Consider the following 18,124-nt stretch of genomic DNA (forward strand, 5'->3'; position numbering starts at 1 on the left):
TTTGCCCAGGCTGGTCTCGAACTCCTGGGCTCAAGTGATCCACCTGCCTCGGTCTCCCAAAGTGCTGGGATTACAGGCATGAGCGCGCACCTGGCTTTGCAGCTTATTTAACAAACTTGGCACGGATGTGAATGTGCTTCCCAGCTGAAGAGCGGCCTCCTCCAAGGCTGGGGCTGTGCTGCCTTGTTGTTGGCATTTTTCCCCCAGAAATGAGGTTTTTTTGATTGTTTGTTCCAACTGTAAAAATAAGGCATGCTCATCCCAAATATCTGCAGAAATTTAGAAAGTGAGAATTCCTCAGGGTCCCGCTTTTATTCATATTAACAGCTGCCAAAGGTTCGATGTATATATACTTTCAGATTCTCTTCTATGCGTATATTAACACATACATCTGATATATATCTCTGAAACACACACACACATATATATATATATATTTGTACAAATGGGATATTGCTAGGCATACTATTCCTTAGCTTAATATGCACTTAAACTGTACATTTTCCTGTATCATTACAAATAAATCTCGACCAACTCAACTGCTGCACAGAATTTATTCTGTGTATCATTATTTAACCAATCCTCTCTTGGTGGGTATCTTAAGTTGTTAAATGTTTTCTGTTGGAGCACTTTTTGTAGGAAATATCCACAATTACACTTTATTTATTTATTTATTTATTTTTGAGACAGAGTCTCACTCTGTCTCCCAGGCTGGAATGCAATGGCACAATCTCAGCTCACTGCAAGCTCCGCCTCCCGGGTTCACACCATTCTCCTGCCTCAGACTCCCAAGTAGCTGGGACTACAGGTGCCTGTCACCATGCCTGGCTAATTTTTTTGTATTTTTAGTAGAGACGGGGTTTTACCGTGTTAGCCAGGATGGTCTCGATCTCCTGACCTTGTGATCTGTCCGCCTTGGCCTCCGAAAGTGGTGAGATTACAGGCATGAGCCACCGCGCTCAGCCACAATTACACATTTTTATGTTCTGCATGTGACTTAAATATATCTTTTCCCCATGTCGGTACTTGTTCTTACATATAACATAGATGCATTTTCTAGGTATTTGTTTTTGGATTGATTCATAGAGAAACCTGTGTTACTGACACAAGCCATAGGCTGTCCCCTTCAAGCATTTGTTCATCTTCCTTTCTCTGTCTCTGTGCTCACCCTGACCCTAGCACCCTCACAAAATGGTATTCCCGGGTGGTGTTCCAGATGCCGCATCAGGAGATTGTGGACAGCCTGAAGCTATGCCTCGTGGGCTCCTTAAAAAAGTTTTATGAGGTGAGGAGAACAGAAATTCTCAGGCTTCTGGGGATTTTTGTTGTTTTATTTTTATTTTTTGAGACAGAGTCTCACTCTTGTCGCCCAGGCTGGAGTGCAGTGGTGCGATCTCTGTTCACTGCAACCTCTGCCTCCTGGGTTCAAGCGGTTCTCCTGCCTCAGCCTCCCAAGTACCTGGGATTACAGGCACACATCAGCACACCCAGCTAATTTCTGTATTTTTAGTAGAGTTGGGGTTTCACCATGTTGGCCGGGCTGGTTTCGAACTTCTGACCTCAGGTGATCTGCCTGCCTGGGCCTCCCAAAGTGTTGGGATTACAGCTGTGAGTCACCACTCCTGGCTAAGTTTCTGGGTTTTTAAGGATTACCTATGTGAACACTTTACAGGAAGTCTGATGTGGTGAGAGGGATCTCAAATCAAAGGTGAGTCTCCTAAACAGCTGCTGCTGAGCAGGCAGCTCAGAGCTCCTCCTTTCAGGCTTCAGCTTGTACAGATCAGCTTAAAGAGCTAAATGCTTTCATTTGGTTTAGTAAGTAATAATTATTTCTCAGGTTGTCAGCCTGATGTCACTAGACTTAATCTTCATGCCTTTATTGGGGAAGTTGGGGATAAGTTTCAGCAATTAAAGCAGCTTATGAGTGTACTCAGCTTTTTATAACTTATTAGGCGCTGGCTCTTTTCATTTTGGTTCAAGACAAATGCCTCCTTATAAATCATCCCTCGAACTCTAAAGAATGCTAACCATGGAGGATTGCTATAATTAAGCTGATACTGGATCTAGAACAGTGAGCAAGCAAGGTACTGATTTCTGCCTTGGCCAGTACATCAAAGGAAGCACTGATAAGTGCCTTTCATTTCTTAGGGTCAGGGTTAGACCTTAACCTTTGCATAGAGGCTAAGTAGCAAGAAATGTAATAATTTCATATGATTGAACTCAGTCTCTAAGGCTCCACCTTGTCTCTTTATAGAATAATGTTTCCTACAGCATCCTGCAAATACTTTAATACTGTTCAGTTATGAGAGGTTATTTTTTTTAAAGTCTGTCTCCAGCAAGATCCATATGTTATGCTACTGAGTCACCAAGTTCTACCAGACTTTCCTTTTTGTTGTTGTTGTTGTAACTGTTTTCCTTCGAAGTTTGATCTGTCTTCTAAGACCTATCTGTGAAGCCTTTTCCCTTCTTCCCTCACTGCTCCATCCCTAAGCTGCCTTATATTTGTTATTTATCCATCCCACTGGGTTGTATCCTTATTTATCCATCCCACTGGGTTGTAAATTACTTGAACACTGGTTATGGATGGCTATGTAACAAATTACCCTGAAACTTAGTGGCATGAAATGAGCAAGTTTGATGTTCACAATCAGGAACTGGACAAGGCACAGCAGCGGGCTCCAGTTCTCCATGTGGGCCTTGTTGTATGGTCTTTTCACATGGGCTCTTTGGGCCTCCTCCTTGCATGCTGGCTGGATTCAAAGCCTGAACATTCCATAAGACAGAGTGCCGGTGGAAGTCATGCTGCATTTTATGCCTTAACTGTGGAAGTAATACGGTATAACTTCTGCTGCATTCTAATTGTCCGAGGAGTCACAAAGTCCCACCCAGCTTTGAGGGGAGGGCAGCTGATTCCACCTTCTAATCCAAGGGTGGCAAGGGTCTGAAAGAACATGTGGCACCAGAGATATTGCTGTGGCTATTTTCTTTTTTTGAGACAGGGTCTCACTCTGGTTGCCCAGGCTGGAGTGCAGTGGCATGATCTCGGCTAACTGCAACCTCTGCCTCCCAGGCTCAAGCGATCCTCCTGCCTCAGCCTTCTGAATAGCTGGGATTATAGGCATGTGACACCACACCTGGCTAATTTTTGTGTTTTTAGTAGAGACAGGGTTTCAGCATCTTGGCCAGGCTGTTCTTGAACTCCTGACCTCATGATCCACCCTTCTCAGCCTCCCAAAGTGCTAGGGTTACAGGTGTGAGCCGCTGTGCCCGGCTTTTTTTTTTTTTTTTTTTTTTTTGAGACAGAGTCTCAGTCTGTAACCCAGGCTGGAGTACAGTGGCGCGATCTCGGCTCACCACAACCTCCATCTGCTCCCTGGATTCAAGCCAATTCACCTGCCTCAGCCTCCCGAGTAGCTGGGATTACCTGCATGTGCCACAAGACCCAGCTAATTTTTTTTTTGCATTTTTAGTAGAGACGGGGTTTTGTCATGTTGGCCAGGCTGGGCTGGTCTCGAACTCTTAATCTCAAGTGATCCGCCCGCCTCAGCCTCTCACAGTGCTGAGATTATAGGCGTGAGCCACCGTGCCTGGCCTGCTGTGGCTATTTTCTTTTCTTCTTTTTTTGAGATGGAATTTCACTCTTGTTGCCCAGGCTGGAGTGCAATGGCACAATCTGGGCTCACTGCAGCCTCCGCCTCCCGGGTTCAAGCAATTCTCCTGCCTCAGCCTCCCAAGTAGCTGGGATTACAGGTGCCCGCCACCACACCTGGCTAATTTTTTTGTATTTTTAGTAGAGATGGGGTTTTGCCACGTTGGCCAGGCTGGTCTCAAACTCCTGACCTCAGGTGATCCACGCCCCCTCAGCCTCTCAGAGTGCTGGGATTACTGGCGTGAGCCACCGTGCCTGGCCACTGTGGCTATTTTGTAAAAGTGCAGTCTGCTACAAGCACAGGGGCTGTCTTGATTCCTTTTCCATCTCTTACACTACTAAGCTGACACTCCTCCTGGTGATTTACATTGAATTTCTAGTATCAGAACTCTATTCTAAGTCAAATAACAGTTTGTTTTGGTCTCTGTTTGTTTATCTGAACTATGAACTTAAGTATTTATTAAATTCCATAGAACCAGGTCAAAGAAAAAATAAATCTGTTTTTAAATCTAGAATAAAACTGGCTTATCTAAATATAAATGTTTTCTGAATCAAAATAATTTTTTTTTTTTTGAGACATGTTCTTGCTCTGCCTCAGCCTTCAGAGTAGCAGGGACTACAGGCATGTGCCACTACGCCTGGCTAATTGTTAAAAATTTTTAGTAGAAATGAGGTCTTGCTATTTTGCCCAGACTGGTCTTGAACTCCTGGGCTCAAGCGATGCTCCCACCTCAGCCTCCCAAAGTGCTGGGATTATGGGCATGAGCCACTGTGCCTGGCCAAAAGATTTCATTTGATTCAGGTCCTCATTATTGGCTTAGTCCTATGCCAGCTTTTGCCATTTCCCCAATTGTTCTGCACCTAGTGGAAGGAATCTTTGTATTTGAACTGTTTTGCAAAATGAAGACCTCATCTCTACAAAAAAATTGAAAAAATAAGCCAGGCTTGGTGGCATGCACCTGTAGTCCCAGTTCTTCAGGAGGCTGAGGTGGGAGGATCCCTTAAGCCTAGGAGTCCAGTGCTCCAGTGAGCTATGATCATGCCAGCCCGGTTGACAGAGCCTGTCTCTAAAACAAATAAAATAAAAAATAAACGATTTTGATCATGCCTCTCCCAGAGCTTATCCTGACTCAGCAGCCTCAACAAATTTGCTTTGGGGTTCTAAGATTCTGACTACCTCTGGACTCCCCAGTTTTATTAATATCTTCCCCTAGGAATGGCAGTAACCACCGGAAGTTCCAACACCTCCAAACAGTTGCAACCTTACACATGTTCAGCCCCATTTTGCATCAGGGCTTGCTAGTCCAAAGCCCATTTTCTCCATTCTAAATCTCTCACTTGTCCTCTGGACTCACATGCAATAATAAAATGCTTCCAAATATTGTTTGGTTTTTTTTTTTGTAAATAAACTTTTTATTTTGGAATAAAAGTTGGAAAATAGGATAGAGGATAGAGTTCCCATACATCCTTCATCCAGTTTTCCCTCATTGTTAACATCTTGCCTTGCTAGCTGTGTTACATAAATGTTTCCAAATAGTCTTATCCTTTTCCTTGAATAGTTGATTTTGCTCTTCTCCTTTTTCTGTAAGCAGGCTTTTGCTTGATGAATACACGCCCCCCTCCCTTTTTTTTTTTTTGAGACAGGGTTGCTCTGTTGCCTGGGCTGGAGTGTAGAGTCACAATCTCAGCTCACTGCAGCTTCAACCTCCTGGGCTCAAGGGATCATCCCACCTCAGCCTCCCAAGTAGCTGGGACTACAGGCACATACCACCACACCCAGCTAATTTTTGTATTTTTTGTAGAGACAGAGGGTCACCATATTGCTCAGACTGGTCTCAAACTCAGGCTGATCTCAAACTCTGGCTGATCTCAAACTCCTGGCCTCAAGCTATCCGCCTACCTCAGCCTCCCAGAGTGCTGGGATTATAGCTGTGAGTCACTGCGCCCAGCTGAATACCCTGTCCTGTCCTGTCCTGTCCTGTCCCGTCCCGTGCCATCCCATCTTGTCCTGTCCTGTCCTGTCCTTTCCTTTCCTTTACTTGTCCTGTCCTTTTTTGTCCTGTCCTGTACAGGCACATGCCACCACACCCAGCTCAGTTTTGTATTTTTAGTAGAGGCGGGATTTCACCATGTTGGCCAGGCTTGTCTGGAACTCCTGACCTTAAGTGATCCACCTGCCTTGGCCTCCCAAAGTGCTGGGATTACAGACGTGAGCCACCATGCCCAGCTGAATGCCATTTTCTTAGAATTATCTCAGATTGTGATTACTGTCATATCTCAAGAGCCAGACACCTTCCCCAGGCCAGTTTTTTTTTGTTGTTGTTTTTTGAGGCGGAGTCTTGCAATGTTGCCAGGCTGGAGTGCAGTGGCATGATCTCGGCTCACTGCAACTTCCGCCTCCTGGGTTCAAGCAGTTCTCCTGCCTCAGCCTTCCCAGTAGCTGGGACCACAGGCACACACCACCATGCCCAGCTAATTTTTGTATATTCAGTAGAGACAAGGTTTCGCTATGTGGGCCAGGATAGTCTTGATCTCTTGACCTCGTGATCCACCCGCTTCAGCCTCCCAAAGTGCTGGGATTATAGGCATGAGCCACAGCGCCCAGCCCAGTCATTTTTTTTTAATCAGTATTACGTCTTGGAATGTCTTTAACCTAATTTCCCAATACAATTGATTATTAATATCAGCATCATCATAAGACTTGTTTACAATGAGTTAGTTGAATCTTCCCAACAATGTTAGTGTTATTTCATCTCATAGTACAATAGTAGATATAACCTGAAATGTAAGAGTCAAAGATACTGGCACATTACTAGAGTCCTACTCAGTTATAAATAATTAGTCCAGATTATCATCATACTGCATGATTAAAGTATCTCCCAGATATGTGCCACTTAGGTTTGCAGGCTTCCATTTGACATTGTCAGGTTTCAAAAGCAGGAGTCCTCTCAGTAACATGGCTTTACCCCTTTAGGCATCCCGTTTAGTTGAGCTAACAAACAATATCACATCTTGCTCTAAGCCTCTCCCAAGGCACCAGTAGAATATTGGATTTTGGGCTGGGCTTGGTGGCTCATGCCTATAATCCCAGCACTTTGGGAGTCTGAGGGGGGTGGATGGCTTGAGGTTAGGAGTTCAAGACCAGCCTGACCAACATGATGAAACCCCGTCTTTACTAAAAATACAAAAATTAGCTGGGCGTGGTGGCGGGCACCTGTAATCTCAGCTACTTGGGAGGCTGAGGCAGGAGAATCACTTGAACCTGGGAGGTGAAGGTTGTAGTGTGCCGAGATCACGCCACTGCGCTCCAGTCTGGGTGACAAAACGAGACTTCGTCTCAAAAAAAAGGAATATTGGATTTTGCTCACTATATAACCATTTGTTCTTTCCCTAATCCTCAGATACCATTCTTCTCTCCATTTATACCCCCACCTTTCCACTTTTGAAAGGGACATTAAGTTTGGCCACTGTGCTGATCTAGACTGCCGGCAGCAATGCTAGCCTAGCAAACGTCTCCCACTCAGTCCACTCCCATTCATATAGGGCAGTGTTACACAGGTACAGAACTAGTGGGTTTTCTCTACTACTAGGCAACAAAACTGCATTCCCTGTGAACCCCAGTTTTGCCAGATGGAATGAAGGTACAGTTCACCCTCATCAGGTCTTTAGGAACTCTAACATGAAGGTTTAAAAGTATAGTTTTCTTGCTTAGAGCTTGTTATGAGTTTGTGCTCCCAAGAAGATGAAGTCCCAATCCCCAGTACTTGTGAATGTAACCTTATTTGGAAATAAAGTCTTTGCATATGATTAAATTAAAATGAGGTCGTTAGAATGGGCCCTGCTTCAGTATGACTATGTTTTTATGAAGAGAGGAAATTTAGACATGAGGCAGACACACATAGATGGAAGATAATCTGAAGACACAGGGAGAACACCTATCTGTAAGCCAGCAGACACCCGAGAATCCCAGAAGCTAGGAGAGAGGCATGAACAGATCCTTTTCTTTACAACCCTCAGAAGGGCTGTAAACACCTTGATTTTGAACTTCCAGCCTCCAGAACTGTGAGACAATAAGTTTCTGTTGTTTAAGCCAGCTTGTTTTGTATGATAGCCCTAGCAGACTAATACAGAAGTCATCCCAGCTTCTGTCACAGTGTAGGAGTACTACATCAGGTAGGAAAAAAAGACTGTTGAGGTCATGTGGGAAAGAAAGAAAAAAGTATAGTTGTATCACATCCTGGCCCCAGGGAAGAATTATAAAGTCACAACAGCATCCTGCCCACTCTGCTTCCTTCAATTCAGCAGAAAGGGGAGAAATCTACCTAGTGGAGGTGTTTCCTAGGCCCTGGCCCTGTTGAGTGTGAGCACACACTCATGAAAGTGTGTAAGCCAGCCCTTCAGGTTTTTCTTTCTTCCACTTTAGACAACAGATGTTTCAGTTGCCCATTCTAATTCTCTACCAAACCATTACTGTGAGGATGAAAGTGTGTTCTTTGGTTTGAAGAAATGTGACTTCATGGTCCAAATTGATGCATTATCTTTTGATTTAGTCCTTTTTTTTTTTTTTGAGACAGTCTCATTCTGTCACCCAGGCTGGAGTGCAGAGATGTGATCTCCATTCGCTGCAACCTCCACCTCCCAGGTTCAAGTGATTCTTCTGTCTCAGCCTGCCAAGTAGCTGGGATTACAAGTGTGCGTCACCACACCCAGCTAATTTTTGTATTTTTAGTAGAGATGGGATTTCACCATGTTGACCAGGCTGGTCTCAAACTCCTGACCTCAAGTGATCTCCCCGCCTCAGCCTCCCAAAGTGCTGGGATTATAGGTGTGATCCACCGCACTCAGCCTTGTTTTAGTCCTTTCATAGTATTTTGGGCGTTTGCATCTGCCAGCAGGTATGCAAAATCCAGTGTGTAGTAAGTAAGTGTCTGCTCATGTCAGGCACTGTCACAGCCTCTTGGGACTACCAGAGTAAGTCCAACTTGCCAACCAAGTGCAAAGCCTTAACTGCTGGGGAATCTGCCCCATAGCCATCTGCACTCTCTTGTTCAGAAAGAACAGTTGTTGTTGACAGTGCTTCTCAGGGTTCAAGAGGAACATGTAGAATAGATTCAGCCTATCTCTGCACTGCTGTATTTCTCCAGTGTCTACTCATTTCATGGAGCCAGATGGACTGCCTCAAGCAAGGACACTGGGATATCCACTCCCAGAGTTCCACTCGCCTTCCCAGCCTGGAAGGTTTTACTGTTGGCCATCAACATGTCCTACTTGCTTGCTTTAAAAAAATAAAAAATTGAGGTGAAATAGGTGAGGTGCAGTGGCTCGTGCCTGTAATCGCAGCTCTTCGGGAGGCTAAGGCAGGTGGATTGCTTGAGCCCAGGAATATGAGACCAGCCTGGGCAACATGGTGAAACCCCCATCTCTATAAAAAACAGAAAAATTAGCTGGGCGTGGTGGTACATGCCTGTAGTCCCAGGTACTTGGGGGGCTGAGGTAAGAGGATCTCTAGTTTAAAAACATTTTCATCACCCCATAAAAACACCCCATGCCCATTAAATAATTATTCCTTATTCACACCTTCTCTTAATTTCTGGTAATATCTAATTTGCTTTTTGTCTCTACTGATTTGTCTATTTTACCTATATTGTAGAGTAATTTTAAAATGTGTGACCTTTTGTGTTTAGCTTACTTCACTGAACATGTTTTCAAGGTTTATCTATATTGTAGCATATATTAATACTTTTTTCCTTTTTGTGGCTTTATAATATTTCACCTGTTGATAAACATTTGGGCTGTTCTCACATTTTGACTATTGTGAATAATGCTGCTGTAAACATTCCTGAACAAGTATTTGTTTAAGTTCCCATTTTCAGTTCTTTTTGGATGTATACCTAGGAGTGAAATTGCTGGGTCATATAGTAGTTCTGTTTAACTTTTAGAGGAACCACCAAGCTGTTTTGCACAGTGGCCAAGCATCATTTTACATTCCTACCAGTAATGTAGAAGTTTTCAGTTTCTCCAAACCATTGCCAACAATCACTATTTTCTGTTTTTTTACTTTTTTTTTTTTTTTTTTTTGAGACGGAGTCTTGCTCTGTCACCCAGGCTGGCGTGCAGTGGCACGATCTTCGCTCACTGCAACCTCCACCTCCTAAGTTCAAGAGATTCTCTTGTCTCAGCGTCCTGAGTAGCTGGGGATTCCAGGTGCACGCCACCACGCCTAGCTAATTTTTGTTATTTTTTTTTTTTTAGTAGAGGTGGGGTTTCACCATGTTGGCCAGGCTGGTATCGAACTCCTGACCTCAGGTGATCCGCCCCCCTCAGCCACCCAAAGTGCTGGCCACCCAAAGTGAGGCACCACGCCTGGCCTTTTCTGTTTTTTTAAATCATCACTGTTTTTTGTGGGGGTTTTTTGGTTTTGTTTTTTTTTTTGTTTTTTGAGACGGAGTTTTGCTCTTGTTGCCCAGGCTGGAGTGCAATGGCGCGATCTTGACTCACCACAACCTTCACCTCCCGGGTTGAAGCGATTCTCCTGCGTCAGCCTCCTGAGTAGCTGGGATTACAGGCATGCACCACCACGCCCAGCTAATTTTGTATTTTCAGTAGAGACAGGGTTTCTCCATGTTGGTCAGGCTGGTCTCAAACTCCTGACCTCAGGTGATCCGCCTGCCTTGGCCTCCCAAAGTGCTAGGATTACAGGCATGCATCACCACACCCTGCTTGAATCATCACTGTTGTGAAGTATCTCATTGTGGTTTTGACTTGCGTTTCTTAATGACCAGTGATGTTGAACATATGCTTGTTGCTCATTTGTGTCATTCAAATCCTTTGCCCATTTAAATTGGGCTATTTGTCTTTTTGTTGTTGAGTTGTAGGGAGTTTTAAAAATATTCTGGAAACTATATTCTTATCTGATGTATGATTTACAAATATCTCCCCCCATTCTGTAGATTTTCACTTGCTTGATAATGGTCTCTGCTGTACGAAAATTTTAAATTTTGGGCCAGGCGTGGTGCCTCACGCTTGTAATCCCAGCACTTTGGGAGGCCGAGGCGGGCAGATCACAAGGTCAGGAGATCGAGACCATGGTGAAACCCTGTCTCTACTAAAAATACAAAAAAATTAGCCGGGTGTAGTGGCGGGCGCCTGTAGTCCCAGCTACTCGGAGAGGCTGAGGCAGGAGAATGGCGTGAACCCGGGAGGCAGAGCTTGCAGTGAGCCGAGATCAGCGCCACTGCACTCCAGCCTGGGCGACAGAGCGAGACTCCGTCTCAAAAAAAAAAAAAAAAAAGAAATTAAAAAGGAAATTAGGAAATACTTGGGAGATGACTGAAAACAAAAACACAACAATCAAAATTTATGGATGTAAGTAAAGCAGTACTTAGAGGAAAATTTATTATAAATGTATTTTAAAATAAGAAGAATCTAAAAACAAACTAGCTTCCACCTTAAGGAACCAGAAAAGAACAACAAACTAAACCCAAAACAAGGAGAAGGAAGGAAATAATAGACATTAGAGAGCTGGGTGCAGTGGCTCATGCTTGTAGTTACAGGTACTCCAGAGGCTACGGTGGGAGATCACTTGAGCCCAGGAGTTCAAGACCAGCTTGGGTAACATAGTGAGACCCTGTCTCTAAAAATAATATTAGTAGAGATTAGAGCATAAAATAAATGAAATGGAGACTAGAAAAACAATAGAATCAATGAAGCCAAAAGTTGGTTCTTTGAGGAAATAAAGTTGACAACCTTTAGCTTAGACCATTTATGGAAAATAGAAGAATCTGATAACTAAGATCAGGAATGAGCGTGGTAACATTGCCACTGACCTAACAAAAATACAGGGATTATAAGAGAATAATGTGAACAACTATATACCAACACATTAGGTGCCCTAAATGGACACATCCCTGGAAATACAGAAAATACTGAAATTTCAGAATTAGACCATATATTTAAATAAGAAACCAGTTTTGTTTTGCTTTGTTTTTACAAACTTCCCCCAAAATAGGAGGAACCCTTGCCTGCTTATACTATGAAGTCAATATTACTCTGATACTAAAGCCAAACAAAGCCATCACAAGAAAACTGCAGAAGGATCCAGACTGGAAAAGAAGTAGAACAATGAAAAGAATTTATATTAGAAAATCCTAAAGAGTACACACACACACACAATTAGAGCTAATAAATGAGGGCAGCAAGGTTGAAGATACAAGATCAGTATATAATAATCAGTTGTATTTCTGTACACTAGAATGATCAATCCAAAAATGGAATTCAGAAAACAATGTATGATAGCATAAAAATAAGCTATGTAGGAAAAATTTTTAACAAAAATGATACTAGGCCAGGCACAGTGGCACACACCTGTAATCCCAGCACTTTGGGAGGCTGAGGCGGGTGGATCACCTGAGGTCAGAAGTTTGGACCAGCCTAACGTGGTAAAACCCTGTCTCTACTAAATTTTAAAAAAAAATAGCTGGGCGTGGTGGTGCATGCCTGTAATCAGAGGTACTTGGGAGGTGAGACAGGAGAATAGCTTGTACCTGGGAGGCAGAGGTTGCAGTAAGCCGAGATCGTGCCATTGCACTCCAGCCTGGGCAATAAGAGCAAAACTCTGTCTCAAAAAATAAATAAATAAAATAAGTAATAATAATAGACACACTGGAAACGACAGAGCATTGTTAAAGAAATTGAAGATCTAGGCCAGGCACAGTGACTCGCGCCTGTAATCCTAGCACTTTGGGAGGCTGAGGCGGGTGGATCACCTGAGGCTGGAGTTCAAGACCAGCCTTGCCAACATGGCAAAACTCCGTCTCTACTAAAAGTACAAGAATTAGCAGGGTGTGGTGGTGCATGCCTGTAATCCCAGCTACTCGGGAGGCTGAGGAAGGAGAATTGTTTGAACCCAGGAGATGGAGGTTGCAGTGAGCCAAGATCATGCCACTGCTACAGCCTGTGTGACGAGAGCGAGACTCCATCTCAAAAAAAAAAAGAAATTGAAGATCTAAATAAAAGGAAAGACATCTCATGTTTATGGATTGGAAGACAATATTGTTATGATGCAATATTAGGCCGGGTGCGGTGACTCAAGCCTGTAATCCCAGCACTTTGGGAGGCCGAGGCGGGCGGATCACGACGTCAGGAGATCGAGACCATCCTGGCTAACACGGCGAAACCCCGTCTCTACTAAAAATACAAAAAATTAGCCGAGCGTGTTGGCGGGCGCCTGTAGTCCCAGCTACTCAGGAGGCTGAGGCAGGAGAATGGCGTGAACCCGGGAGGCGGAGTTTGCAGTGAGCCGAGATTGCGCCACTGCACTCCAGCCTGGGTAGCAGAGCGAGACTCCGTCTCAAAAAAAAAAAAAAGATGCAATATTGAGAAGATTGGGAAGGAGAAAAGAAAACTATCTGTGCAGTTTGCGTGATTATGTAGAAAATCCCAGGGAACCAACAACAACGACGACAACAAAAACCTGCTAGAACTAGTAAGCAAGAATTGCAAGGTTGCAGGATACACAGTTATTACACAAAAGTCAATCGCTTAAAAGTCAGTTCCTTTCCTGTGTGCCAGCAATGAACAATTGGAATTTGAAATTAAAAACATTAATGGCCAGGTGCGGTGGCTCACGCCTGTAATCTCAGCACTTTAGAAGACCGAGGTGGGTGGATCACCTGAGGTCAAGAGTTTGAGACCAGCCTGGCCAACATGGCAAAACCCCATCTACTAAAAATGCAAAAAAACAGCTGGGTGTGGTGGTGCGTGCCTGTAATCCCAGCTAATAGGGAGGCTGAGACAGGAGAATCGCTTGAACCCAGGAGGCAGAGGTTGCCGTGAGCCAAGATCACATCACTGCACTCCAGCCTGGGTGATGGCGAGACTCCATCTCAAAAATAAATAAATAAAAACAACATGTATGTATTAGCAGAAAACAATGGAGTACTTTGGGTTTAACTCTCCAAATGTGAATCTACAAATGCAACAAGATCCATTGCAAAAGTAACATTTTTTTTTTGCAGGAGTGGATAAGCAGATACTCAAATTCATATGGAAATGCAAAAACACAGAATAGTCAAGAACATCTTTAAAAAGAAGAACAAAGTAGACTCACAGTTTCTGATTTCCGAACTTGTTACAGAGATAAACAAGACAGTGTGGTCAGTAGCATTGAGATAGACTCAAATCAGTGAAGTAAAAATGAGAGTCCAAAAATAAACCCATGTGCCTATGGCCGGTTAACTGATTTTCAGCAAGTTTGCCATTCAGTGGGGGAAAGAGTAACGTTTTCAAGAAATGGTACTGAGACTACTGGATATCCACATACACAAGAATGACATTGAAGCTGTTCTTTACACAATATACAAAAAGTAACTTTAAATGGATCAAAGACCTAAATGTAGGAATTAAAACTATAAAACTGGCCAAGCGTGGTGGCTCATGCCTGTAATCCCAGCACTTTGGGAGGCCGAGGCGGGCGGATCACGAGGTAAGGAGATTGAGACCATCCTGGCCAACATGGTGAAACCCCGTCTCTACTAAAAATACAAAATAGCTGGGCGTGGTGGCGCATTCCTGTAATCTCAGCTACTCAGGAGGCTGAGGCAGGAGAATCACTTGAACCAGGGAATCGGAGGTCGTGGTGAGCCGAGATCACACCACTGTACTCCAGCCTGGCGACAGAGTGAGACTCCATCTCAAAAAAAAGAAACTATGAAACTGTAGACGGCAACATAGATGTAAATCTTTGTGACCATCTCTATTAATATTAGGCAAGTTTATTAGATAGGACACTGGAAGCAAAAGCAACCGAAGAAAAAATAGATTTGATCAAAATTAAAATCTTTTGTGCTTCAAAAGACACTATTAAGAAAGTTAAAAGACAACGCATAGAATGGGAGAAGTCATTCATCCAATACATATGGAAAGGCTCTAGTATCCAGAATATGTAAAGAAGTCTTACAACTCAAGAAAAGCACAACCCAGTTTTAAAATGGGCATTTTGACTAGACATTTCTTCAAAGAGTATATACAAATAGTAAGCACATGAAAAGAAGCTAAATACCGTTTGTCATTAGGGAATTGGAAATCAAAACCATGAGATGCCACTTCACAGCAAAACCAGATAAAGACATTGCAAGAAAGGAAAACTACAGACCAATGTTTGTCATGCACATATCTGCAAAAATCCTCAACAAAACATTAGCAGAGTGAACCTAACTGTATAAAAAGAATTTTTTTTTTATTTTTTTGAGATGGAGTTTCACTCTTGTTGCCCAGGCTGGAGTGCAGTGGCGCAACCTCGGCTCACCGCAACCTCCGCCTCCCGGGATCAAGTGATTCTCCTGCCTCAGCCTCCCAAGTAGCTGGGATTACAGACATGCACCACCATGCCCGGATAATTTTTTTTTTTTTTTGTATTTTTAGTAGAGATGGGGTTTCTCCACGATGGGTCAGGCTGGTCTTGAACTCCCGACCTCCCAAAGTGCTGGAATTACAGGCGTGAGCCACCACACCTGGCCTATAAAAAGAATTCTGCATTGAGACCATACTACGTTAAATAAAGCTTCTCCAGATTTATGTCCACCTGGAACCTGTGAATGTGACCGTATTTGGAAGCAGGGTCTTTGTAGATGTAATCAAATTAAGATGAGGTAAGACCAGATTAGAGTGGGCCCTAAGCCAGTGACGGGTATTACCGTAAGAAGACAGGGATAGGACACAGAGACATAGGGAGAACACCATATGAAGATGCAGACACAGACGGGAGAAGGCAACAGGAAGAAGGAGGCAGAGATTGGAAGAATGTATCTGTAAGCCAGAAACACCAAGGATTGAACCACCAGAAGCTTGAACAGACAAGGAAATATTTTTTATTTTCTTTTTATTTCTTTTTTTTCTGGGACAGAGTCTTTCTGTGTCGCCCAGGCTGGAGTGCAGTGGCATGATTATAGCTCACTACCTCCCAGGCTGAAGCAATTCTCCCACCTCAGCCTCCTGAGTAGCTGGGTCTACAGGAATGCACCACCATTTCTGGCTAATTTTTTAATTTTTTTGTAAAGACAGGGTCTCACAATGTTGCTCAAGCTGGTCTGGAACTCCCGGATTCAAGCATTTCTCCCGCCTTGCCCTCCCAAAGTGCTGGGATTATAGGCATGAACCACTGCACCCTAGCAAAGATTTGTTCATAGAGCCTTTAGAGGAAGCGTGGCTCTGCTGATACCTTGGGAACCATCAGAGAATAAATCTTTGTTGTTTTGAGCCACCCAGTTCGTAGTACTTTGTTACAGCAGCCCTAGGAAACTAGTGAAACAACCAAGTGGGTTTTATTCCAGTTATGCAAGGCTGGTTCAACAGTCGAAAATCAGTTAATGCAATCCATCCATCAACAGGCTAAAGAAGAAAAACCATGTGACTGCTTTAGTAGATGAAGAAAAATCGTTTGACACTTATTCATGATTTAAAAAAAAAAAAAAGCCTGGTACGGTGGCTCATGCCTGTAATTCCAGCACTTTGGGAGGCTGAGGTGGGCGGATCACCTGAGGTCAGGAGTTCGAGACCAGCCTGACCAACATGGAGAAACCCCGTCTCTACTGAAAATACAAAATTAGCTGGACATGGTGGTGCATGCCTGTAATCCCAGCTACTCAGGAGGCTGAGGCAGGAGAATCGCTTAAACCTGGGAGGCAGAGGTCGCGGTGAGCTGGGATTGTGCCATTGCACTCTAGCCTGGGCAACAAGAGCGAAACTCCATCTCAAAAAAAAAAAAAAAAAAAGATTCCCAGCAGATTAGGAATAGAGGGGAACTTCATCAATTTGATTTTTAAAATCTACAAAAAAGCTACAGCTAACATCATACTTCTGAAAAACTAGATGCTTTCCCCCTAAGATAGATGCTATAAAGATACTCTTTATCACTACTATTAATCAGCTTCCTCCTGGAAGTCCTAGCTAATGCAGTAAGAAAAGGAAATTAAAGCCTTGCAGATTGGGAAGGAGAAAACAAAACTATCTTTGTTTGCAGATATCATGATTGTCTATGTAGAAAATCCCAAGAAACCAACAACAAAAGACCCTGCTAGAACTAGTAAGTGAGAATTGCAAGGTTGTAGGATACAGTTATACAAAAGTCTATTGCTGTAAAAAAAAAAAAAAAGTCAATTTTGTCCCTGTGTACCAGCAATGAACAATCGGAATTTGAAATTTTAGACAATAAATATTTGTGTCAGCAGAAAAAAATGGAGTACTTTGGTTTCAGCCTAACAAATTACATACAAGATGTACACGTGGAAAACTACAAAACTGGTGAAAAAAATCAAAGAATATCTAAAAAATGGAGAGAGATTCTGTGTTCATTGATAGGAAGACTCAATATTGTTAGGATATCAATTCTTCCCAACTTTGGTTGCTAGATTCAATGCAATCTTACTCAAAATCCCAGCAAGTTATTTTGTGGATATCAACAAACTTGATTTTAAGGTTTATAAGAGGTAAAGACACAGGATAGCGGCCGGGCGCGGTGGCTCACGCTTGTAATCCCAGCACTTTGGGAGGCCGAGGCGGGTGGATCACGAGGTCAGGAGATTGAGACCACGGTGAAACCCCGTCTCTACTAAAAAATACAAAAAATTAGCCGGGCGTGGTGGCGGGCGTCTGTAGTCCCAGCTACTCGGAGAGGCTGAGGCAGGAGAATGGCTTGAACCCGGGAGGCGGAGCTTGCAGTGAGCCGAGATTGTGCCACTGCACTCCAGCCTGGGCGACAGAGCGAGACTCCGTCTCAAAAAAAAAAAAAAAAAAAAAGACACAGGATAGCCAACACAGTACTGCAGAGGTCTGATACTGCCCAGCCTAAAGACTTACTGTAAAAACTACGGTAATTGGCCAGGCACGGTGGCTCACACTTGTAATTCCAGCACTTTGGGAGGCCCAGGCGGGCGGATCACGAGGTCGGGAGATTGAGACCACGGTGAAACCCCGTCTCTACTAAAAATACAAAAAAAAAATTAGCCGGGCGTGGTGGCGGGCGCCTGTAGTCCCAGTTACTTGGAGAGGCTGAGGCAGGAGAATGGTGTGAACCCAGGAGGCGGAGCTTGCAGTGAGCTGAGATCGCGCCACTGCACTCCAGCCTGGGCGACAGAGCCAGACTCCGTCTCAAAAAAAAGAAAAACTACGGTAATCAAGATTGTGTGGTATTGATGAAAAGAAAGCCAGATAGATAAGTGGAGCAGAATAGAAAGCTCAGAAATAGACCCACACAGATATAGTCAAGTGATTTTTGATAAAGGAACAAAGGCAAGTCAGTGGAAAAACAATAATCTTTTCAAAAAATGGTGCTGGAACAAGTGGCTACCTGCATGCAAAAAACTGTGCATAGACCATACACCTTTTGCAAAAATTAAATTATAGACCTATGTTTAAAATGCAAAACTCTAAAACTTATAGAAGATAACATAGAAAATCTAGGTGGCTTTGGGTTTGGTG

General features: G+C 43.5%; 1 protein-coding gene across 5 annotated transcripts in view; it reads left to right on the forward strand.

Annotated features, from left to right (window-relative positions):
- The window catches only part of PIWIL2 (piwi like RNA-mediated gene silencing 2), an 87,370-nt gene that overhangs the window by 54,731 nt on the left and 14,515 nt on the right, over positions 1 to 18,124 (forward strand). For all 5 annotated transcript variants that reach the window (XM_058433438.1, XM_032143552.2, XM_032143555.2 and 2 more), the window contains one exon: positions 1,180 to 1,285. In XM_058433438.1, coding sequence (XP_058289421.1) covers positions 1,180 to 1,285 — 106 coding nt within the window. The remainder of the gene's footprint in view (positions 1 to 1,179; positions 1,286 to 18,124) is intronic.

This window comes from Hylobates moloch, unplaced genomic scaffold (genome assembly GCF_009828535.3).
Source record: "Hylobates moloch isolate HMO894 unplaced genomic scaffold, HMol_V3 SCAFFOLD_22, whole genome shotgun sequence".
Lineage (NCBI taxonomy): Eukaryota > Metazoa > Chordata > Mammalia > Primates > Hylobatidae > Hylobates > Hylobates moloch.